The 24,546-nt window shown below is 49.9% G+C and overlaps 1 protein-coding gene across 1 annotated transcript in view; it reads right to left on the bottom strand.

The window, feature by feature from the left end:
- The window catches only part of LOC147725878 (putative E3 ubiquitin-protein ligase HERC1), a 1,064,842-nt gene that overhangs the window by 311,276 nt on the left and 729,020 nt on the right, over positions 1–24,546 (bottom strand). The window contains exons 47-48 of the mRNA XM_086963380.1: positions 6,091–6,215; positions 5,693–5,899 (exon numbers count right to left, since the gene is read on the bottom strand). Coding sequence (XP_086819506.1) covers positions 5,693–5,899; positions 6,091–6,215 — 332 coding nt within the window. The remainder of the gene's footprint in view (positions 1–5,692; positions 5,900–6,090; positions 6,216–24,546) is intronic.

Raw genomic sequence — 24,546 nt, 5'->3', positions numbered from 1 at the left:
GGTTCCCAGGCAGGATCTAGTATCATCACAAGATGAAGTAAAAGAGATAAATTGGAGGGGATTGAGTTACCGTACAGATTTTGAAAGTGGGCCACCCAGGTATCCCCATTTATTGCTAAATCTATCATCTCAGGTTTTTTGTTCCGGGCAAAGGGGGCATTTACAGCCTTCCAGAAGGCAGTTGGATCTCTGTTTTCAGAGGAAGATATTAAAGCTTGCCAAGCCTCGTGTTTCAGGGTTTTCTCCCTTGTCTTAATTGCACAGCGATACTGATGTCTGGCCTGGCGGATCTCGCATGGGGATCTAGGCGAGGCATGTAAAACCTTTTTTAGCGATTTTAGTGCAGATGTACAGTTCTTATCAAACCACCCTTTGGGTTAATAAGGTCCTGACTTGAACTGGCGGGAGAGTGGGTGTTTTAACGACTCTTGAATCTTTGAGAAAGAATCCAAGATTTTTAAAGGGTGTTGTGATGGAGATAAACAAATGTCAATCTCTTCCTTTCTTGCAATGAATAATTTATCGAGGAGCCCCGCGGGATCAACCTTATCCCATTTAAGGGTGTAACCATTGGTACGCCCGACAGAAATAGGTTGTTGATATATAATAGAATTATCCCTAAGTGTATGCTTTTGTGAGGGTTTATTAATAGTAAATGCTATTGCATAGTGATCACCATAAATATCATCTAACATTTTCCATGATGAGAGTAAATGAGCATGTGTTTTGGAAAAAGCGTGAAATCTATCACAGTGTTAGAACCTCTCCCATGGAAAGTAGGCTGAAAAGGCATGGAAGGTGAGCATCAATCAATAATGTAAGACAAATTAAAATAAAAGGAGAAATTATTTAAGATGTCCCCTGTTTTGGAGTGAGTAAAATGATTTGGAGTGTCATCCAGAGGGGACCCAAGGCCATATATTGCAAATATTGCAATTGAAATCACCCAGCCAAGCGAGGACACACTCCCCGCCTTCAGATTATTTTAGGGTGACAATTGTGTGACGCATTTCATTTATAATCCGTGACAAATTTTCTGAGGCCACATTATTATAAAAATTATTAAGATCAGATTAAGTGAGTTACCCCATCTAATCACGACAACCTGGTAAAATTCAGTAGGAATGTGTTTCAACACAGTAAGTCCACTAGAGGTACTAACATAGACACGTTTCTTCCCTGGTTACTTACTATAGCTGGTGAATGGAAGGTCTGAAACCCAAGAAGGTGGACAGGATTTAATGCCCATGTTTCCTGGAAACATAGGATAGTATAAGTATTCACTAATTCTAACCATGGTTGCAAACCAGTTTTAATTGCAAGGCCTGCCACGTTCCAGTTAAGAACCAAGTTAGGGGAAGAAGCAGGTATGTGTGTAGGATGCATAGACACAACCCCTTTTTTTCCATAGGTAGTAGAACATGGTTTAGGAGATAAGACAGTATCATAGTTCCCAATATCCCCCATTAAATTAGTTTCTATTTGCTGAGGAAACGGGGTAGAAGAATTTCCAGAGATAAGCTCACCAATTGTAATCGTGCTAACAGAACTGTTGTATGATAAATTACACCCTGCGGAGTAATCATTTTTCGCGTCATAGTGAGATGAATTTAACACAGTATTTCCCATTTTGGTAGAATTCAAAAGCTCAGGGGGAACCCCTAAGCTCAGATTCGGATCTGATTGTGAAAGAAGGTAATCCCCCGATGTTACTTGTAGGGGCTCAGATGGTCTACTAATGGGAATAGGAGTAAAAGTAGAAGGTTCATTGGGTGTTTCACATTTACTCAAATACTCATGAGTGCATCCTAGTTGAAGATCAGATAAAGTGAGTCATTCATTTTCATGTAAACCAGAGAGGAGATCAAATGGATTATATAGTGGAATATTCCATATATTTCGACTCCTCACAGTCCGGCTTCCGAGCCAAACACAGCACTGAGACCGCCCTCATCGCAGCAACAGACGACATTCGAACTCTACTGGACAATGGAGACACAGTCGCCCTCATCCTCCTCGACCTCTCCGCTGCCTTCGACACAGTCTGTCATAGCACCCTTCTACAGCGCCTCAGAAACGTCAGAATCCAAGGAAAAGCATTGGAATGGATCACCTCGTTCCTCACCGGAAGAACCCAGAGAGTCCACCTCCCACCATTCAAGTCAGAGGCCTCTGAAGTCATCTGCGGCGTGCCACAAGGATCGTCACTCAGCCCCACCCTCTTCAACGTTTACATGAGCCCCCTTGCGGCCATCGCTCGCCAACACAATCTCAACATCATCTCCTACGCTGACGACACTCAACTGATCCTCTCACTCACCAAAGACCCTAACACCGCCAAAACCAACTTACACGAAGGAATGAAAGAATTAGCGGAGTGGATGAAGCACAGCCGTCTGAAACTGAACTCCGACAAAACAGAAGTCCTCATCTTAGGCACCTCCCCCTCCGCCTGGGATGACTCTTGGTGGCCAGAGGCCCTTGGAAAAGCACCCATCCCGACGGACCACGCACAAAACCTGGGCATCATCCTGGACTCCTCACTCTCGATGACCAGAAAAGTCAACGCCGTTTCATCATCCTGCTTCAACATTCTTCGCATGCTCAAAAAAACATTTCGCTGGATCCCCACCTAAACTAGAAAATCGGTCACCCACGCACTGGTCACGAGCCGCCTGGACTACGGAAACACCCTATACGCCGGTACCACCGCTAAACTCCAGAAAAAACTCCAACGCATCCAGAACGCTTCAGCCAGGCTCATACTAGACATCCCGCGCAAAGACCACATCTCTGGTCACCTGAAAAACCTCCACTGGCTCCCCGTAAATAAGAGGATTACCTTCCGCCTCCTAACCCACGCACACAAAGCACTTTACGAACTTGGACCCGAATGCCTCAACACACGACTGTCCTTCTACACCCCTCCCCGTCAGCTTCGATCCTCCAACCAAGCCCTTGCCACTGTACCTCGCATCAACAAAACCACCATGGGAGGTAGATCCTTCTCCTACCTGGCAGCTACAACCTGGAACTCACTTCCCACTCACCTTCGCCTTACTCAGAACCACCTAGCATTCAGAAAGCAACTTAAAACTTGGATATTCGACAAATAATTACCCACCCTTCCTCAAGCGCCTTGAGACCCTATGGGTATGTAGCGCGCTATATAAATCTCTTGACTTGACTTGACTTGAATGCCCATTTGGATTTATGGGGTGATATCTGTTACCAGAAGGAAGGAAGAACCTGTTAGAACGTTGGGGTCGGAAAAAGGGGGGAAAACTGTTTGTTCGATTTCTTAATACTGTGGTATGAGAGTTACGATAGGGAGTTTGCGGGAGATTGTAACGACTCAGGGTTGGTGGATAAGTGAGAGGCGTCATCAGAGCTTCAGGATAAAAATAGCTCAGATTACGGGATGAAACACTCCCATCACTTCTCCCTAGAAACCAATCACTGATGTATGTTACAACTCTATGATCCCTAAAGTTAACTATCACAACATCCCCCTCAATATCTTTAGGTCGAGGACCCACTCAGTTACACCGTCTAACAGATATTATATCTCCATTTAAGTGTGGTGGGAAAGGTCTGTTATTATGTAGCCAATAAATGACTTTGTTTTTGAGACTAGTGTAGGTTTCTATAGTTCCTTCTGGCACAAGCGGAACTCCAGTCAGAATAATGACGTAGTTAGATGCTTCTGGGGGTAAATCTATGTCATTTCTGCTAGTAGGTTTTGTTGCATTTGTTTTCGGTGCCTTAGATGAAGGAAAACTTTTATTTGTAGGAAGTTTCGAGGGACCTAAATTAGCTTTCTCTCTGTGTGGATCTTGGGGCACCACCGGTCTGGGAGGGATGGTCTGGGGAGTCACTGATTTAGGTATGGGGTAGTCCACTTGGGGGCTGATTGTTCTCTGTGATGGATGTTTGATTAATGACCCATTTACCTGAGGTTTAGTTTGCTTTGGGACTTCATTTGGATTGGAAGATGCCAATGTACAATTCATTTGATCACCCAGCCTTTTGACTCTCTCTGTAAGCGGTAACAAAAGAGATTTTACGAGGCGTTCTATAGCCTCCATTATCTCTTTTAAGGACAAGCCTTCTGGGAGAAAACTTGTTGTTGCTGTAAGCCCTGTTGGTACGTCCTTCACTAAGTAATTTGCTACCTTTTTCGTTAAATCCGCAGATGGTAAAGGTATTTTGGGGCATTTACCCCCTTTTTTGTCCCCTCTCTTCTTCCTTCTTTTTTTTGGTGGTGAGCGTTGAGCTACCTGATGCCTTTTGGTTTGTGTCTTTTCTTTTGGTACACTAACTGCTAATGGAGAATGCATATCCGAAACTACTTCCAACTCTACTAGTGAGTTAGATAAAGGAAGTGAGGCATTTATATTAGACTGTGAAGCTACCTCTAACTCTATTGGGGAGTTTAGATCTATTAGGGAGTTAGATACAGGAGGTGGCTCATTGGTATTAGTGTCAATAGTTATCACATTGATAGATGTTGTTGGGGATCTATCTTGAAATATTAAAGGGATACTTTCAGTGTTAAACAGCTCTGTGTTTGCGTTTGCGTTTGCTAACATGTTGTTTTTTTGTTGTGGAGTGGCTACGTCCTTGTGAGCCAGGGATAAGGACTTGTGTTTGAGAAGTTCGATGGATAACCGACGCTCAGCACGTCTATTTCTCAAGTAGCCCTGGCAAAACATTTATCTAGAGGTCCAAGTATAGAAATCCCTACAGTAGAGGGTAGGGCATTTGATGTGCATGTAGACATACTGGAACCTAAGATCGGTAGAAATTTCAGAAATAACAAAAAGTGCTCTACTAAAAAGTAAGTCCCGGAACTGTGATAGACATATGACAATAATGATTAATGGAGTCAGACAGGGAACTGCTTACTGGTTCGAAGTCCGAAGATCAGAGAAAGGTCCTGGCTGTAATGTTAGAGGGCACGCCCAGCCCAGCCTCCTGCAGCCCCTGAAGGCCAGAGACGGCCCAGCCTTTGCCCGGGCTTCCTCGCGGGACGAGGGACCGGTTGCGTCTTTATGCGCCTCCTGGCGCGCTGCGGTGATGGGTCTCGTGTCCTGAGGGCTGCTGGGGGCTGTAGTTTCCTAGCTCACCGGCGGAGCAAAGCCCGACCGGTCAGCTCCTTAGAACAGCGCCGAGCCCGTAAGGAAATCAAAGCCCAAAACACAGTGCGGGAATGATTTGAGTCAAGCCCGTCCTCGGGCAGGGAGCAGGTCAGTCTTTCTGCCCAGGTTTCAATATGGTGTTCAGTAATTATTAGTAGTCACAACATGACCCCCATAGTTAGTGCAGCCTTTTTGCATAAATAGGGGAGTTTGGGATGGAAAGTGGATATGGCTTAACTGCTACAGCGGTCGCCCTTGAAGCTAGGGAGCCATGTTCGAGTAGCGGCAGGGATGCTTAACATCCTGTGAATCTGGGCAAATCACTTAATCTCCTAATTCCTAATAAAATGAATGTGTCCATCTGAAACGCAACTGGTGCTCATGTGAATGCGCTCTGACCCCTTCAGGTCGAGTTCGCCTTATATAAAACTACCTCCCCAGAAAAAGTACCAGCAATGACATGTGAATGATTTAACATCACAATGATTTAATATCACTCTTGCACATGAATGAGTGAACTGGATTGTGATAACCAAGGCCAACTCGCTTACCTCCTTTCCTGCAGCAGTGACCCAGGTCCATCATGCCGACCCTTGTAGAACCAAAGACGCGGAGCCAGCTGAGTGAGCCATCCAGGTGCCCCACAAGCAAGCTCTCCCAGGTTCTCATCCCCCCTATGGGTTCCTGAGGTCTTTGGATATTAGTCCAGGCCATGGTGGTCACCCAGGATGGTTGAAGCTGCCCATGGCTTTGGGTTTCTGGAGGGATAGAGAAATAACACCTTAGAGGTTTACATTAATACTCAAGTGAAAAGAACTAAGGTGTTTAGCCATTCCAAATACAAGTCATGGTGACATGGTGACAATCTTATCAGTCTAGAAAAGCACAAGATCATCAGTAAAAGTGTCAGGATAAAATGTTTATAAACTTCAGAGCGGTTAGAACATACCATTTTCACCCCAGATAGTGACCAGCCTGTCCCAGGAGATGGCCAGATACCTCCCGGTGGGACTCCATAAGACAGGTGAGATACTGAAGGCCTCTGTGGAGGATGCAGCGCCTGCTGGAACTTTACTGTAAGGGAATGACAGCAAAACATGACTGTCACAAGAAAACATCGTCCATCTTCTCAACTCTGCCACAGATGCATGCCTCAGGGCTTGACACCCTGGATTGGCCTAACTAGTCTTCTTATGGTATCTCAGCAACACAGACATCATTGCATATACCTGCCCATTTCCTTCAAGGGGAGTCCTGACATTATATATTCACTCAATTGCAGCACCAGGTCTACTCTGCGGTTCAAGACTTTGTCCACCATACGTTACAGGGGAAACAGCCATTACATTGCTGCTCGAACCACGCTGTGCCTTAAGAATGTGGTCCGAACCACAAATGCGTCTTTACAACACGTTCCTTTCCCACATCAACACACAACTTCCATTAAGGAAACCGTTGTTGGACAGATGTTGGACTTTAAGTCCAACCCTTTCCCTACTGTTGCACAAACCGGTGTTGGAATAGTAAATTATACTATTCCAAAGTCCAGCGCTATCCTAAGGCAGGCCATTATAAAGACTTGCGTGCTAATGATATGCGCTGTGAAGACACATTCGTGGTTGAGACCAGGTTGTTACGGCAGCGTAATTCCAACATACAACCACATTACAGGAGTGAGGCTGGCAAGAATCGATATCTGTGTAGTGAATGAACAGCTGCTAGTGAAGTGAATCATATATTGATGCAAATAAATTATGTTGAGGCCATGCATACAAATGATTAGATTTGAATACATTAAAGGCATCCTGGTATCCTTTACATGGTGAGCAGGAGCCGCTGGGATTCAGAGAGCAGCTGAAGACTGTATCAGTTAAAAAAGTGATAAGGTGCATTGTCAAACTATGGTGATGGCATATTGTTCAGATTCTGAAGACTTGAGGAGGTGCAAGACATGCACTGCATATAATACAGAACAGACTAAAGTGGAAAAGACTGAGGGCCCTAGTCACAAAAAAACAGAAGTAAAGTATCTGCTGAATCTCCCCCTAAACAAACTTTTCCAACTTTTTGCTATTCACTAATATTAACAGTTGTATGCCTGGAAATCTGTGTGAGGTACAGGTTTTCAGGCATACTCTTGGAAAGCTCATGTTACTTTTCCAGGGGGACCCTTGAACAGCTGTGCCAAGCTCTCCATAGCTGGGATTGATGAATATGTTTAGGGATTAGGTATATTAGGGCGCTAGGGGGTGTAATATGGTCACAGCCTGAGAAAGATATAGCTTTCTCTTTCTTTTGCAAGTGTTATATCGATTAGAGTTTTACTAACAGTTGTAGGGTCTAACTAGGGTTATTGAGATTGATATTAGCGCTGCACTTATGGTCCAGTAGAAGGTTGGTAGGGGAGTAGTGGAGAGAAAGAGATGAGAGTGATATCCTATAGGCAAGACCAGTGCTGGTCTATCTGTCGTAGTGACAGAAGAGAAAAGAACATTGAAGTAGGCAATAGCATCGCCTGTACCTCTTTTTCTTGTGTTTGTTGGAGGGGAGGGCAAGGAGCGAGCAGGCCTCTGTACTCCACTGTGGGAGGGGATGTATATGCCTACAGGTTTAGTCCATTTTATAAGCAAGCATTGGCAAAAGTGTTCCACAAGTGTCAGTGGTCGGAAGCATTTGTTGTTAGCATCAGTGGTTGCAAGTTTTTGTTGTTAGCATCCAGTGTATCCAGTGTCCTGCAGATATCTCAGTAAATTTGCCATGCATCTTATATACATATTTGGGATATTTATAAGTATTTGGTATGTTGTGCCATAGTTTATGGTCATTCACCTCTGACAAGAGTTTTGATATTGGTCAAGAAACGTCCCCTCATTTCATTAAATGTAGATTGTTGAGCTTGTATATGCGGGCTCGCAGATCCCAATTCTTGTAAATCTGGACAGCTACTCATGCGAGTGGGCACTGTTTGTCTTTCCAGTGATGCAGAATGCATAGTTTGGAAGTGGTCCATCTGATTCTGTGGTTTGTCATTCCTGTTAAGTCGCTGAGATCATGGAGTAGGCCCAGCTGATTTGATTCAATAATCTGAGGGTTGTTAACAATCACTAATTCTGCCTAGATTGAGTCCCTGTACCTTTATAAGTGATTAGTGGCATTTATTGTGTGAAATGTATCATTTCATTTCATTTAATAATCTTTCTTTCGGCAATACATGCCCTAAAAGATATACGTACAGTCATAAAAACAACATTTCTCGTCCTTAAAACACATTTAGATAAAAAAGGAATAATTCATGGTACAGGATCTATGTGGTAGGTAATTCAATCAGGCGATAACAACTACATCATCAACTGGAAAACTTTCCTAATAAAGTGCGTGTGCTTTGGCAAGATTATACAATGTTCAGCACACCTCTTCGTTTTTTTTTTTTTTGTTGACATTTGTTTTATTGTTGCAATAAAGTATACAAGTACAGTGTAAATGATCTACTGACGTGGCCTCAACATTCAGCCACGAACAGCCGAGCGCGCAACGTTTTCTTGTTTTTATACAACTGGTGCAAAATTACAATTTCCATGGGTAATCAGTGTAGATCGTACAGACGTGGTTGCAGGTCGGGCAGCAGCAAGTCTGCCCTTCTAATGGGGCAGTGGGTAATTGCAGATATGTAGGGTCCCGCCACGAAAGCGTAGGATCAAGGTCTGTACTGTTCACACAGTGGAGGCACCTAAAAACAAGGGGGGACAAAACTGTGGGAGAGAAGCGTGTGGGCGCTAGCAGGGTCCAAGCAGGGGGTTGCCGGCGACGGGCGTCGGGGGGGGGGGGGGGGGGATTTTCACGGAGCCAGCCGGTCTACACTTCGGGGGAGGGGGAAGGAGTGGGGCCGGGGGGTGTACACCCCACGTATATGCGGGCATCGAGGTGGGTGACCTGTGATATGAGAATTTGATTAAGAAGTAGGAGGTGCCGGGGGACGGTCCCAGGAGGGTAGATACCAGGTAGAGGCTACTGGTTCTCAGGGGTGGGGGGGGGGGGGAGGAGTAGGTGGTTCTTCTACATGTGTGGACTGCCGGAAGCTGTGGAGGAGCATGGCCCATTCCATGGATATGGGAATTTTACGCGCACCCCTGGCTTCTTCCTCTCTAAGGGCATCTTCCTCTGCCGCCGCCCATTTACCAACCGCGCCCTTCCATGCCGCTACAGAGGGACCCTCCGGGGAACGCCAGCGCATGGTTATACATCGGTTGGCCAACAGGAGTGCTAGGGACACGAAGCGCCTGTGTACCGGGACTCGCTTAGGACCACGAAAGATGCCTAGTGCGCTGGACTCCCAGGTGGCTAGGGTAGTGAGGCCCGTTAATCCAGTCAGAGTGTCGTGCACCGCCCGCCAAAAGGGGTGAAGGTGGGGGCAACTCCAGAACATGTGTCGGAAATCTGCCGCGGGGGAGCAGCATCTGGGGCAAAGAAACGGTGTGGAGGGATAGAACTTCTGCAATCGCGCTGGGGTGAGGTATGCCCTGTGTAGGATATAGTATTGGATGTTCTTGAAGCGGGCGTTTCTAGAGACGCGTTTTGGGGCTTCAAGCGCTTTCGTCCATTCAGAGTCGTGCAGTGCGCGGCCTATGTCCTCCTCCCAAGTAGCCCGTAGAGTCGTAAGAGGAGCGAGTGAGAGTTCCCGGATGGATTTATATAACCAAGTGATTAAGTGGCGTCCCACCCCCATGTGTAGGATTGTATGTATTACTGGATGCGTGTCTGGCTCGCCAATGCTGAGATTAAAGTGGGGCCGGTATCCATCGAGTAGCTGTCTATATCTGAGGAATTGGCCTGGGGAGAGTCCGTATTCAGCGGTCAGGCGGTCAAGCGATTTTAGCTGGCCTTCCTCGAAGAGCGATTCCAGGTCCGTGATGCCACAGAGGGACCACTCAGCGAACAGCGGAGCGGTGAAGTAGGAGTCCTGTCTAGGGCTGCCTATCAGTGGTAGTAGCGGGGAGTATGGAGGTCTACCGGGGGACAACCGGTGGATCCGCATCATGCACCGGCGCGCTATCGCCACTTGAAGGGGGTATGTGCGCCGTGGCTTTGTACCCGGGAGGAGAAGACGAGTGAGTTCTGGGGACGCGACTCTGCCGGTCGGAGTGACCGTCTCCTGAGGATAGCGGTCCGCCGTCCAGTAAGATAGCCATTGGAGCTGTGCCGCAAGGAAGTATGCCTCGAAGGATGGAGCTCCGAGCCCTCCCTGTGTTGTAGGAAGTTGGAGGGTTTTCAAGGCAACCCTGTGACGACCCTCGCCCCAGATAAGGGTCCCTAGGAGGGAGTCGATATCGCGGAAGAAGGACCTGGGTGGTATAACCGGCAAGTTTGTGAAATGGTAAAGGAGTCGGGGGAGCATCACCATTTTAGCCAGGGCTATCCGTCCTATCGGGGCCAGCGGGAGTTTATTCCAGAAGGCGACCGTAGGGCGCAGACTAGCAAGTACTACCCGGTGGTTGCCCTCAAACATGGCTGCTGGAGAATGGTACAAGCGGACTCCGAGGTACCGGGGAGCCTCCGCGGACCACGAAAGCGTGTGCGGACCGAGCTCGACCTCTCGGGGGGATAGGCTCGGGTGCAGAGGGTAGACTGTGGACTTGTCCCAGTTCACTCGGAGACCCGAGGCATCTGCAAAGTCCGCCAGCGTCGCCCCTATGGGGGCCAGGTCCATTTCGATGTCCCGGACATATATGAGGAGATCATCCGCGTACATGGACACGCAATGTGTGTCATCCGCGAGAGGAATACCCCATTCCGTACCCTCCAGGCGCAGCCGAACCGCCAGCGGTTCGACCGCCAGTGCGAATAAGAGGGGCGACAGGGGGCACCCCTGCCTTGTGCCCCGCCAGACTCCGAATGCCGGTGATATGCGTTTCCCGATACGAACCCGGGAGGTAAGATCGGTGTACAGGAGGCGCGTGTACGCCATGAGTGTCGGACCGATATTGAGTCGGCGCAGGACAGAAAAGAGATAGGGCCAGGTGAGGGTGTCGAACGCCTTCTCCAGGTCCATGATGAGACAGGCGGCGCGAGGAAATCGGTCACGCACCTGATCCTGCACATGGAAAACGCGGCGGAGGTTCTGGGAGGTGTTCCGTCCTGGCACAAAGCCGCATTGGTCGGGGTGGACCAAAGGGCGAATGATCTGCGCGTATCGATCCGCGAGGATTTTCCCCAGGAGTTTACAGTCGGCCGACAGGAGCGTGATGGGGCGATACGACCCCATGTGAAGTGGATCTCTGTGGGGCTTGGGAAAGGTGACGATCACGGATTCTCGCATTGACTGGGGTAGCCTTCCAAGATGAAGAGATGCCCCGAACACCCGCGAGAGGCGGGGGACCAACAGGGGGGAAAAGGACGAGTAGTATTCTAGCGGGAAGCCGTCCAATCCCGGCGCTTTATTGCGGGACATGGCCCGTATCGCCTGGGTGATGTCGGACGGGACAATCTTGGCGTCGAGGGAACGCTTGTCAATGTCCGATATTGTGGGTAAGGTCAGGGGGTCCAGAAAATCGTCCACGGAGGGCTGGGAGGGCTGGGTTGGGGCCTCGTACACCTGTGCATAATGACGTTGGAACGCCAGAAGGATCTCGGCCTGCGAGCGCACCAGCACACCGTCCGGGTTGATAATATCCGTGATGGGTTTGATTTCGGTGTCCTGTCTCGCCATCCAGGCTAGCAATGCCCCTGCTTTGTCCCTGTCCTTATGCACTCTGGAGGCGTAGGCCCTAAAATTGTACTTCCGGAGGTCAGCGCAGGCGGTTCGGTATTCCGTCTTAGCCTCGGCCGTGAGTACAGCGTGTTCCTCCGAGTCGTCAGGTCGCTTAGTGAGCGCAGCTAGAGCCTGCTCCGAGGTTAGGAGTGTCCGCTCCAAGGTGCGGCGTACCCCAACCACCTGCTTGATGCATTCTCCCCTGGCCACCACTTTAAACGCGTCCCACTCCACTAGCACCGACGACGCCGTGTTCGCATTATGTGTGAAGTAGTCCTGTACGCTGGTTTTGTGTGTGTCTCTGAAGACTGGGTCGGTTAGGCAATCCGTAGGGAGGCGCCAGGTGGGGACCGGTGGGTGGGGGGGGCGCCAGGTTAGGCGTATAATGTGGGCGTCATGGTCCGAGAGGATCCGGCCTAGGTATTCCGAAGAAGTGATCTTAGGGAGAATTGACGTAGAACAGAGGAAGCGGTCTAGGCGGACCCGAAGGTTGTGGGGGATCGAGTGGAAGGAGTATATGCGAGCCAGTGGGTGTAGGTGTCGCCATGCGTCAGTGAGCGCCCAGTGTGTAACCCATGTCCTAAAGAGTTCTGCCTGCCGGGGAGCCGGGGAATGTGCGGGAGGGGGATGGGAGCGGTCTAGGGTGGGGTCCAGCGTGCAGTTAAAGTCGCCTCCTAGTACCCATGGGACCGAAGTGAATTGGGCCAGGACGCCCGTGAGGTGGTCCCAGAATTTATCCTGGTCCACGTTAGGAGCGTAAATGCTGCCAAGGAGTATTCCCTGCCCGTCCAGAATTCCCTCTAGCAACGCATACCTGCCTTCTTTGTCCACCACCCGCCGAAGCACCCGGAAGGGAGTGCCCGGCCTAACCCAAATTAACGCGCCGCGTGCAAACGCCGAGTATTGTGTGGCACAGAAGGTCCCTCGCCATTTAGACTGTAGGCGAGTGAGTTCAGTAGCGTTTATGTGTGTCTCTTGTAGTAGTGCGATATTGGCTGACATGCGTCTAATGTAGGCATAAACGGAGTAACGTTTGCTGGGTGTGTGTAGGCCCCGCACGTTCAGTGTGAGGACGTTAATGTCTGAGCGTGGGACTGCCATTCGTAGGGTGTCGCGGTGAGGGTGGGGGCCCCCCTAGAGTACCCGAAAGTCGCCAGCATGTCTGTGTCATGTGTGTTCCTGCGCGCCAAGCTTCCACAATCGTAGGGGAGGGACTAAGGGGAAAAACAACAGATAAAACCTTGGGTGGGCAACAGTCCCAATACTGAGGATATAGCACCGGAGGTGGCATATCCAAACTAGTGTCCCACTAGGGGAGAAATACAACAAGTAAATGCGGGGGTGGCAGCATGTGTCGCTGCTGGACCTGTGCGCGGGCCGGGCTCCTGTAGGAGAAGAGACTATCGCTCGGTAGCACACACAGTAATTAGACAGAACAGTCTAGGCTCCTAGACGTCGCGCAAGACAGCGGGCAACCATTGGAAGGATACGGCAATCAATAGTTCAATGTTCAGGACGAGGTGTTAGATTGGCTGGCCAGGGTAGCGTCCAGTGCAGGTGCCGCCAGGAGGGGGGAAGAGATTGGGCCAAATCCTGACATCGTTCCATCGCTGTCTCGGTCTTTCTCCGGAGTGAACAGGTGTGGTTGACGTTCCAGGTCTGATGCTGGTGGTGACCTGTGTAGTTCGGTCACCGCTCGTAGGGCGTCTCGTCGTTCTTGCATGATTTGCGTGAGGTCGGGTGACCCCGTGGGGGAGGACCCCTGGCTTTTGGGGCGGCTAGATCGGGCACGGCTCACGCCCCGTCGTCTAGACCTCCTGAAGTCGTTGTTGCGGGTCTTCTGGGGGCCAGGCTTAGGGAGCAGTGGACAGTGGAGTTCAGTCCAGTCTTGTGCTTCCGCCGCCGTGGTGAAGAAAAGGGCTTTCCCGTTGTGGAGCACTTTAAGGCGGGCTGGGAACAGCAGGGAGTACTGTAGATCGTTGGCACGGAGGCGTCGTTTGATTTCCAGAAAGGTGGATCGCCGCTGCTGGACCTCCCGGGCGTAGTCAGGGAACACCATAACATGTTGATCCTCCACTTGCAGGGGGCCCGCTGTCCGGGCCGCACGGAGCACCGCATCTCGATCACGGAAGTGCAAGAATTTAGCCAGCATGGGTCGTGGGGGGAGGCCGGGTTTGGGTGCCCGGGCTGGGACTCTGTGGGCCCTTTCGATGGAGAAGTACGGTGAACGCTCGCTCTCCGGGGTGAACGATCTAGTCCAGGATTCCATATAGGTCAGAGGATCCGAATTTTCAATCCCTTCCGGCAGGCCCAGAACGCGGATATTACACCTTCTCGAGCGTCCTTCCAAGTCCACCGTGCGTTCTTCCAGGGCTTCCACTCGGCGTAGTATCTCTCTCATGTCTTCCTCCTGCATCTTCACCACGGGTTGCAACTCGGTCACAGCTCGCTCTCCTTCCTTCACCCTGTCCGCCAGCTTACGATGATCGTCGCGGATCAAGCCAATGTCCGTCGTCAGGGCGCCTAATCTTTCTTCCATGGAGAGACGAGACATTTCGATCGCTGCCAACACCTGGTCCAGTTTCGCCGTTAGCGTGGGGTCTGTTTGCGATGCATTGGCTTGCGTCCACGTCCTTGTGTGCGGCATCTTTTCGACGGCCGTTTCAGGGACAGCCGTCATCAGCGAGGCTTTTGTTTTCCCCATAGCTGTCGGTAAGCGGGCTACCGGGCCGCCGTGCACTCCGGGTACAGCAGGCCGACGCAGCTGGGCTACGGGCAAGGTCAATGGCAGCCGGTCACTCCAGTCTCCCCAGGCTCCGGGACGGCCCCTCCTCGTCTCAGGGAGCGTCTTCTGGTTCAGGGTGTCAGAGGCGGTCCGAGGTCATCGGGGCCGGTGGATCCGGTGTCAAAAAGGCCCCGTGGGCCCCTCCTGGTGTATGGCGCTGCGTCAGTGGTGGCCGGGAGGGTCAGAGGCCAGGTGGTGGGAGTTCAGTGTCAGCATTGGCTGGGGGGGCCAGAGGTCAGGTGGTGGGAATCAGGCCCCCAGTACGTTGTCAGGGTCAGCTCCCTCGGAGCCCCGGTGCAGCGGCCGCCACTTCGCGCACTCAGGCGCTGGAGCGAGAGAGGTCGTGGTGAGGGAAAGGGCGCGGGCCGGTGCGTACCTCTGAGGGCCGATCCCGCTGTTGGAGCTCCTCGTGGTCCCCGGTGCTCTCTCTAGCACGAACGTTATGCTGCTGCGTCAGACTTTCATGAGCGCCATTTTAGGGTCAGGCACCCGGGTTCAGCTGGCGATATGTGGCGGTGGCCGCACTCTGGGTCCCCCAGGTAGGCAGCGGCGTATTCTATGGTCTCCTATGGGGTCCCGAGGGAGGAGGGGGCCCCCCCAGGGCGCCGGTGTCGAGCTCTTTGGGAGAGGAGAGGAAAGATCCGCACTCACCGCCCTCGGCGTGGGTAGCGGGCTTCTGCAGTGTCCCGCTCGTGTGGGGGATCCGCTCGTCGGCCCCCCGCGATCCGCGGCGGCAGGCTGGTCAAGGCTGGTGATCGGTTAGGGTCCCGGCGGGGAGACAGCTCCGTGACACCGGAGCCCTTGTGTGGCGTCCGCCATCTTGGGTATCGGGGCGCTGAGCAGAGGACGGCGCCGTCCGGTGCGCCCCCCCGGTGGGTTGGTCTCCTCACCTCCGCAGGCTCCTCCGCAGCTGTCGTTCGATTGCGCTCGCCGGGGCCGCCTGTTAGGGAGCCTTCTCTCAGTGGCTCGCTCTCTCTCAAGCCAGAGCTGCGTCCGCCATTTTCAGGGGTTGGCGCCACTCGGCTCCGGCAGGTGGCAGTCCGGCTCGTGCCGTCCGTCCGCAGCAGTTCCGGGTCCGTCGATGGACGCCCCAGTGCTCAGGGGCATCACAGGCGCTTTCTTGGGCGAGTTGAGGCTCCCGGCGATCTCGGGAATTGGGCAAGATGCTAGCCCGATCGCGGAGCCTCAGCAGGACACAGCCGCCATCGTGGCTAGCTAAGCCACGCCCTCAGCACACCTCTTCGTTTAAGCCAAATCGCCGCAAGAAATTTTGCCACACAGAAAACCACTGCAGATGACAAATCAGTTTTAAGTATGCGATAGGCTTGCATGCAGTGTGTAATTCGCATGTTTTTACATAGGGGAACTAACCAGTGCCTCCTCGATTTCCGATAAGCAGGGCAAAAAAACATAATGTGTATTTCATTTTCCAGGTCGCAGCTGCAATTAGGACAATTTTTCAATGCAGCTGCAGACCAATTACATGTAAAAGCTCTGATTGGTAATGTACCATTCCTCCACTGCAAGTACAACTTCCTTGTAAAAACAGGGAAGATGTAATCCAAGACAATTTCAAGGTGATAAGAATCCTTTTCCTTTAAAAATAAGTCTGTTAGAGTGCCGGTATGTACACTATGTATGGAGGCAGTTAATCTAGTTTCATAAAAAAGTTTTGAAAGACTTTTTCTTGAAGTCCTAGGGCAGGCGATTTCTGGAATGTGCCACATTTGAGGGAGCCCTAGCTAAATAAATTCATTTTTAATGTATACAAGCCACATGATTTTCGACATATTTGGTAACCTTAAAATTTCCGCCAATTCCTGTCTATAGGCAGCGAGCTCCGGGGTGCTCCATAATCTCCGCCAAAACGCTAGCGGCTTCAGGTCCACGACCTCATCTATTGGACAAAGTCCCATGTCAAGCCTAATGGGTACAGATCAAAGAAAGTAAAAGGAGGCCCCCTTCTCTGTCAACTTTGGGACAGGGGAGATATATTGTAAACAAAAATTGTCCCACAGTCTAATGGGTAGCAATGGGGTACTAGGGGGCAGCGTCGGCAGTTGCCTAAGGAACTTATTTTCTGTACTAACAATCTCGGGTTTACAGACCTGGCCCCAGAGTTCACCCCCATAGGTAACAGCCCCTCTCACTTGTGTTTTATAAATCTCCACAACTGGTCGTATAGGTTTTATTGTGGAGGTATTGGAGAATTTTAGGGTACCCCCTATAAGCTGGGACTGCCTAAGTTGGGCCTTGATTTGGTGCGGAACCCATGTCATATTTTCATTAAGGGTTACCCCTAAATAATCAAAGACATGGACTCTTTCCAATCTGATTGAACCTATTAGGGGGTTCGGTCTTGTGGATGCAGGGGGATTAAAAATCATAAATTTAGTTTTCTCAGCGTTGATTTCTATACCCATTTCCTCACAAAACCCAACAAAACCGTCCAAAACCTTCTGTATCCCCATTGGTGATTTAGAAAGCAGCAGGGTGTCGTCTGCGAACATTATCGCAGGCACCCTGCTGCTGGCTAGTTTGGGAGCATCAATGTTTTGAATCCCATTTAAGTGGGAAATTACCCCGTTGACATAAAGGCAGAACAGGGTAGGCGCTAGAACGCAACCCTGTTGCACCCCTCTGTCAACGGGGAATTTTGCTGATAAAAGACCATTTCTTCCACACCTAACCCGTGCGAAGTTGTCTTGGTGAAGCCGTACCAGAATGTGCAAGATTTGATGGGGAATGCCCAATTCGGTAAGTACAGCCCATAACTTGCGTCTTGGGACCAAGTCAAAGGCTGCACGCAAATCCACGAAAATTGTGTAAAGGCTGCCCCCCTCAATCATAACAGACTTCCAAAACAACATATGCAGCCGGAGGATCTGGTCCATTGAAGATATTTTATTTCTAAAACCAGCCTGGTAGGGGCTTATTATAGAGTTTTCCTCCATCCAGTCCTGGAGACGGTCCAATACTAACCTACCAAAGATCTTTTGGGGAACATCGATCAAGCTGATCGGCCTGTAGTTGGCTGGGAGCAGAGGATAGGGACAATCTCTGCACCCAGCCAAGTACCTGGTATTGGCATCCCTCTCAGGACTGCGTCATAAATAACTGAGAGGTATGGGGCCCATACTGCGGGTTGATGTTTAAAATGATCACCTGGTAGCTTATCCAGCCCAGGTGCTTTTCCCGCTGCAAGTTTGGTGATTCCTTCACCGAGAAGTCAGTTACATCTAGGTCCCATGTTTGGACCGGCATCGCCACTCCTAAGTCTCCCTCCAAGTTGGTGGATCCTACTGAATAGAGGGTTCGGAAGTGCTCCTCCCGAACACTTTCAGCTATATTTGCCTCCACTACCACAGCTGGCTCTACCGAGCCTGTATTCACAATGGACCAGAATTTGCGTAGGTCTCTAGCTGCCAGCGCATTGGATAGGCCGGTCCAATTGTCGTGGTCCCATTCCTCTCTTGCGTATTTCATTGTGCGCCTATAATTATCTCTCCGGGTTCGTACTACTAGCTTAGCAGCCTTGAGTTTTATCGCAGAGACGAGTTCGGCCTTTGCTCTTCTAGAGGCAGAGTTATACCATGTCACCCTGGTGCCGTTTGCTGAGCGTTTGGCGGTACAAGGATAAAACACATCTGACAATCTATGTATTAGCTGTTCATGTAGGGTCGCTAGCTTGCAAAAAGTTTCAGCATTGTGTTCATCATGTATTACTGCAACGGTCTCCTCTAGAGTAGGGAGGATTAGAGCATAAAGCTCTGAAAGTCGCTCAGGTCTTTCCACTATTTTTGCCCACTTTATTCTTCTCCTAGCATTGGTTAGGAGCATTCTCGGGTCCGGAACACTACTGGCGTCCAAAATCTCCCCTACGACACCAGGCATTATGATTTTTAAGATTAGGGCATTATTCTCGCTATCATTTTGTGGAATTACAAAGAAATCTCTTATTGTGGCCCAGCATCGGGTTTCCATGAATATGTAGTCCAAACGAGACTCATGGCCTTCTTTACTAAAGGTGCATTTTGGAGGAAGGTCTGATTTAGCTCGCGCATTGCATGCCCTAATGGAGTGCCTAAGTGTTAAGGACGTAATTTGGACTGCAAGTGGGGTCCATGGCCTAGGATATGGAGCCTGCAATGGCGGTATTGCCCAGCGCGCATCCTCCTCCAAAAGGCCTCCATCTAGCATTCCAAAAAAATGTTCCCACTGCATTAGCAGCCGAAGATATAGTCTTACTTCTCAGCTCGCGGCCAGCCATCTCGACCAAATGCTGCTACCTAGGAGTAGAGTCTTACACTTGTAGATCTCCTTACCTCATCGACGTTACGGTGGTGATGAGCCAAGGGGTATGGCCCAGTCCGGTCTCTGCCGGTCTCGAACGGGCTACAACGGGCCCGCCCTTGGCCCGGGCTTCGCCCGACGCACACCCGCGCGCGTCCTGCGTTGCATGGGAGGGGCCTACTAAAATAGAACAAATGGGCGGGGCTCATTAGGGGAAGAGTACCAGCTGGAGTCAGCAGCAAAGAATGCTGGTCCTCGCAGTCCCCCACAGCCTCGTCCGCCAAGCACTCTCTGGCAATTCGTCCCGCAAAGACACCAGCAGCAAGGACCCACAGGGAAGCGGCAAGGTCCGATGAGGTTACTCTCCCTCCAACAGCACAAAAGCTCAGTCAGCGAGCGGCACAGGTACCTCAGAGCCAATGGTACCACGGATGGAATGTCCAGTGCCAGTTGAAAAGTATCTTAAAATGTACAAAATATTGTAGCTTCCCTAACTAATTTGTTGTGTGTATTCATTAGCATTTTCCCAGGCTTCCAAGGTGTATTTTCTGTTTAGTGCTGTCTAGTGCATGCCAAGGCACATTTTGAGATTAGGGCTCAAAAAGGGGCACTAACAAGGCTCAACACTACTTCTTGAAGTATCCCCAGGTCTTCATGTATAATAGAAAGAGGGAGACTGGTAACGTCTGACTAGGCTAACTGACTGCTTTATGCTATCAATCAATCAATCATCAATCAGTCGATTTGTAGAATGTGGCTTGTCACCTGTGAGGGCATTCAGGCTCTGGGAGGGTCCAGATGATTAGCCAAGTCTGCTGGGCCCTCAAATAACTCTGGGAGAAATTAGGATGTCTGGAGATGAAAGGGTTTTTTGAGAATAGACAAGGGGAACCCAGTTAATGGCTCAGGACCATGGGTATCAAATATTTTGAGGGGAACAAGTGGTCCTTAGCATATAGGGATACAAATAGGCAGTTTCAGTTGTCAGGCGTCTGGTTCACACACAACGTTCGATCTCGTGTTACCGTTGGATCTCGAAATTCGAGTCTATGTTAAGCAAGTTGGCCGTCTCGGTCGCTGCCAGTTCAAAGAGTTTAGCGCATCATGAATTCTTCTGATTGAAGCAATTCAATTGCAGCGTTGGCAATGGTACAGGTAATCTTTATTAGCGCCAGAGGATGACTGGTCCGCTTGAGGTTGGCGAGGCTGTTGATAAGCCGATGTCGCGTTGCAGTTTGCTGGATCGCTCAGCGATCCAGCAAACTGCAACGCGACATCGGCCAGTCATCCAGACGCCTGACAACTGAAACCCATTGAGATCCCCAGCGCAAGCTCCTCTGAAAACGTGCCAATACAGGATAGCATTCCTGACTACACGTGCAGACCGAATGAAAAGCCACGATTGCATATAGCACTGTGTTAAACCTGACGCGAGCCTGATCCCTGCTGCGCAAGATACAAGCCTCCATATCTGAGAAAAACCTCAACATGGGCAACGGGAGGCATTCCAGACAGTGAGGAAATCTACTAAGACTAAACCTCAATTACAGACCACGTCTCGGCGTTTGCATGATAAAGGGTTTATTCAGGCAAAAGTAAATTTTGAAAGTCCTGAAGATGATCCCCTAACAACCGAGCTTGGGATCGAAACGTCGACTCCTCTAAGAGTGACCCATACTTATTAACTTAATATATTACTGTATGGCTGACTCACTCCAGGATACACTGTTAATTTAAATTTATGTCAGTGACCTGTAAGCTCTCTATGTTTGCCTGATATCTCTTGCAATTACTGTCCTCCTCACTTTTTTCTCACGTACGGCACAGGACTGTGCCCCACTGTAACCCCTACTGCTTTGGTTACTTGTTTTATCTCTATACTGTACAAACTTATCAAACAAATAAATATTCCCTGTCCAGCTGGACAAGGGAATGAGAACTATATAGTAGCCCATTGTGGTCTATATATTATCTTTTGCCTATTTGTATGGAGATGAAAGGGTAGCTCATTCCATGTCTTCTCTGCTAGGGAAGAGAAGATGCAACCTTCGCATCTTCTACGTCAGATGCGTGTGGGTGAGGGTTAGAGAGAGGGAACTGGAGCTGAGGTGTCTGGTGGGCTGATGGAAGTTCAGGCAATGGTTCAAGTAGGCTGGTCCGTGGTTGTGCATGGCCTTGTATGCATGAGTCAGTAGCTTGAACTGGGATATTTTCTGTCCCAGGAGAAAGTGAAGTTCCCAGAGGGTGATGTGGGTTCATCTAGGAAGACCCAGGACGAGTCTGGCTATGGCATTTTGGATGGTCTTTAATTATCTGAGGAGGTGTGCTGCAATCCTAACGTATAGAGTGTTGCTGTAGTCCAGATGGCTGGAGACACGGGTTTGGTGATGGTGTGTCTCCATTTGAATATCTTACAAAGCATGCAAAGGATGAAGAAGCAGGAGGAGGAGACAGAGTCGTCATGGTTAGCTTGTTTTCCAGGATGATGCCTGGGTTTCTAGAGTGGACAGTGGGAGTATGAGTAGGTCCAAGTTCAGAGGGCCACCAATATGTGCCCCATGGAGAGAATTTGTTTCTGAAGATCAGTACCTCTGTCTGATCTTAGCTGAGTTTCAGGCAGTTTTCCTTCGCTCAGTTGATGATGCCTGCCATGCAGTTGAGGAAGCTGATGTTGGTGGTGTCTACAGAGTGGGAGAGGATGAGTTTTGTGTCATCGGCATAGGAAATGAGGTTGAGCCCATCGGTTTTGACAACACTGACTAGATGTGTCATATAAGTGTGGAAGAGGGTGGGGGTGAGCGCAGATCTTGGGGTTCTCCATATATGATTTACTTGGGTTCGAAGGTGAAAGGGGAAGGCAACTTCTTTGCATTCTTCCACTGAGGAACTAGGCGATCCACCTGAGAGCGGCTCTTTGGATGATTAAATGGGCGTCTACAATAGTCAAAAGTTTAAGAACCCCTGCTGTAGATTACTGTAAGAAAGTTCTGTCTTCCCTCATCTCATGCAATGATGATAGTAGCGTAATAAACCATGGCTGGATTTCAACACCCCTCCCTCCACCAAGGGATACAATATGACAACATTCAAACTTGTGTTTCCCAATTTGCCCCAGCCAAAACTGTCCTGGAAGGGCTGTGGACTATAAATAAAATGCAACGTAAAACTTCAAAATGAATGTACTATGTCATGCAAATGTGCAGGGGAGAATATTATCTGTCAGGCGTCCGCCCATAACTGTGGGGAGATTGTTCCACGTAAGTGTCACCTTCACGGCTGTATATGGTGGGGTACTCAGGGAGCAATATAGAAAAGTCTACCCTCTCGGTCTAGTACAGTCTCTCAGACCCCGAGACAACAGGCAGTGTGTTCCGTGCAGATAACATCAAGAGCTTTGGCAGACACAGGGGTCCAGCAGATAGCGAGGTCTTCCTCCTATCAATGCCTTCTGTGATCCCAATAGCAAACCATTGGTAAAGATCCATCGGGCACAATGTGGTCTTGATCCAAATCTGAATAAACTAATCAAGTTTCCATGCTTCTGCAGGCTCAGGCAAGCCAGCAAAGTGCAAGTTATTGCAGCAGGACCTACCATCCCCATCTTTGAGTAGTAGTTCCAGTCTCTAACCCGCATCTGTGAAGTGTGTCGAGGCTAGGCCTGATCTCCGTTGTGTCCGCATTTAGCCCTTCCACCATTGTTTCCAGTTCCGTGGTCTTCTAGCTTTTTTACGTAAATCTTCACGCAGCAGCACCACTTCCACAGAAACAGTATCTATATTTGTTTCCAGCACCCCTCTTGTTTGGTTGATTCCTTGTAAAATCTGGTCCCCCATGGGCAGCAGGGCCGAGTCCATGGTCGCCCCATCACCCCAGTCATCATTGCACTAGTGCAAGATTTCACTACCCCAGCATTAAGTCGATCTTGGTCTCGTGGGAGGCTATAGATTTCCTGCCCTTATCCAATGTGAGACCTTTTGATGTCCCTCAGTAGGAGGTAGCCCAACACTTCTCAATTGCCCAGGTGTTTTCAGGTTAGCTCCCCAGTGAGGCATTCTCACCACCACAAGCACTGGTTTCCTGTGTAATTGGGTCTCGTGTAATCTGGCAGCAAGCCAGCCTGTGCCCGAGGATCCACCAGGGTACCCACTGAGGTACAGTCACCACCATGGCAGTTTCTACATGGTTGGGTATCAATTCCCCAGCTATCCACAATAAGAGGCTATAGGTTCCCTCTAACTGTCCCAGACAGCAGGGAGTGGCATGCCCCATCACGACCTTAGCCACCAGACCAGCCAGGTCACTATCCGGCGCATTAGGTTGTCCGCCAACATGTTTGCCATTTGTTGCCTTAAGTGTGAAGGGTATGCCCAGACGTAGGTCCTGTGCTCGCCATGCCACCGGATTCAAGCTAGCCTGGCTGATAAAGGTTGATAACCTTAAGCCGGTCCTAGGATGCCTGTTTCTGGTCCAGGGAGGACCTAGCCTGCAGTTCGGGCTGGACTGTTCCCATAAAGAGCAGGTTCAAGACTGACTTGCATATAATCCACCCGGATCATTCCGGTTTTATGCCAGGAAGAAACAAAGCACTCAACCTGTGATGGCTGCATGGAGTACTGGGACGTGCATCAGAATTCCGTGAGGATGCGCCCATGCTGTCTCTTGATGCACAGATGTCTTTGGATAGAGTGGAATGGCCCTTCATGTATGTGGTTTTAGAAAAGTTGGCATTTGGCCCCCATTCGTCCCCTGGATCCGACTTCTATATTTGGACCCCCTTGCCCAGATAGTGGCAAATTGAGGTGCGTCAGCGGTATTTCCCCATCGACGGAGCACAAGGCAGAGATACCCACTCTCTCCCCTCATTTTCGCTTTATTTCTGGAGCCAATGGCGGTCTGGGTCCAAAGTGATTTCTTGATCAGAGGACTGAGATGGACTGCAGACTAGAAGGATAGAATCTCCCTTTATGCAGATGCCATCCTTCTTTACATAGCCGATCCATCCTCCATGCTCGACAGGGTAATACATGTATTTGCATTTTATTGTAAATACATTAGCTACACAATTTACTGGAAAAAGTCCCTGAGCTATGTCCTTCACCGGGTGACCCCGAGTTTGCCTGACAACTGCGAGGCCAGGGTAGTTATGGGGGTTTTGCTACCTGAACATCCTTATCACCAGAAATCCCACTGCCTTTTACATCCAGAACCTTGAGCCACCACTTAAACGCTTGCAGAGAGATGAGCAACACTGGAGAACCTTGGCTCTTTCTTTGCTGAGTTGGTACGATGGTGGGATAGCCTTCCCTTATGCCCTGAAATGCTATTGTCCGTCACAACTAATCGTTGTTAATCACTGGGCTCACCCCATAGAGGAGGGACTTGCCAATAGGATAGATAGGAGAAACATGCAGCCTGTAGACTACCTGTGTGCCATCTATGGAGCAGTGCACCACACATCCCTCTTCAACCCTATGGCCATCACAATTTTTCTGTGGTACACAGCACTGGTGGCTATGGGCTGGTGGGGGTAAGATCATGCAGGTCACCCCCTTGTGGGACACCGTGCGTCTAGGCATCCTGGG

Source organism: Lissotriton vulgaris, chromosome 3_1, assembly GCF_964263255.1.
Source record: "Lissotriton vulgaris chromosome 3_1, aLisVul1.2, whole genome shotgun sequence".
In the NCBI taxonomy this organism is placed as follows: domain Eukaryota; kingdom Metazoa; phylum Chordata; class Amphibia; order Caudata; family Salamandridae; genus Lissotriton; species Lissotriton vulgaris.
This window is presented reverse-complemented; position numbering and strand designations above follow the sequence as displayed.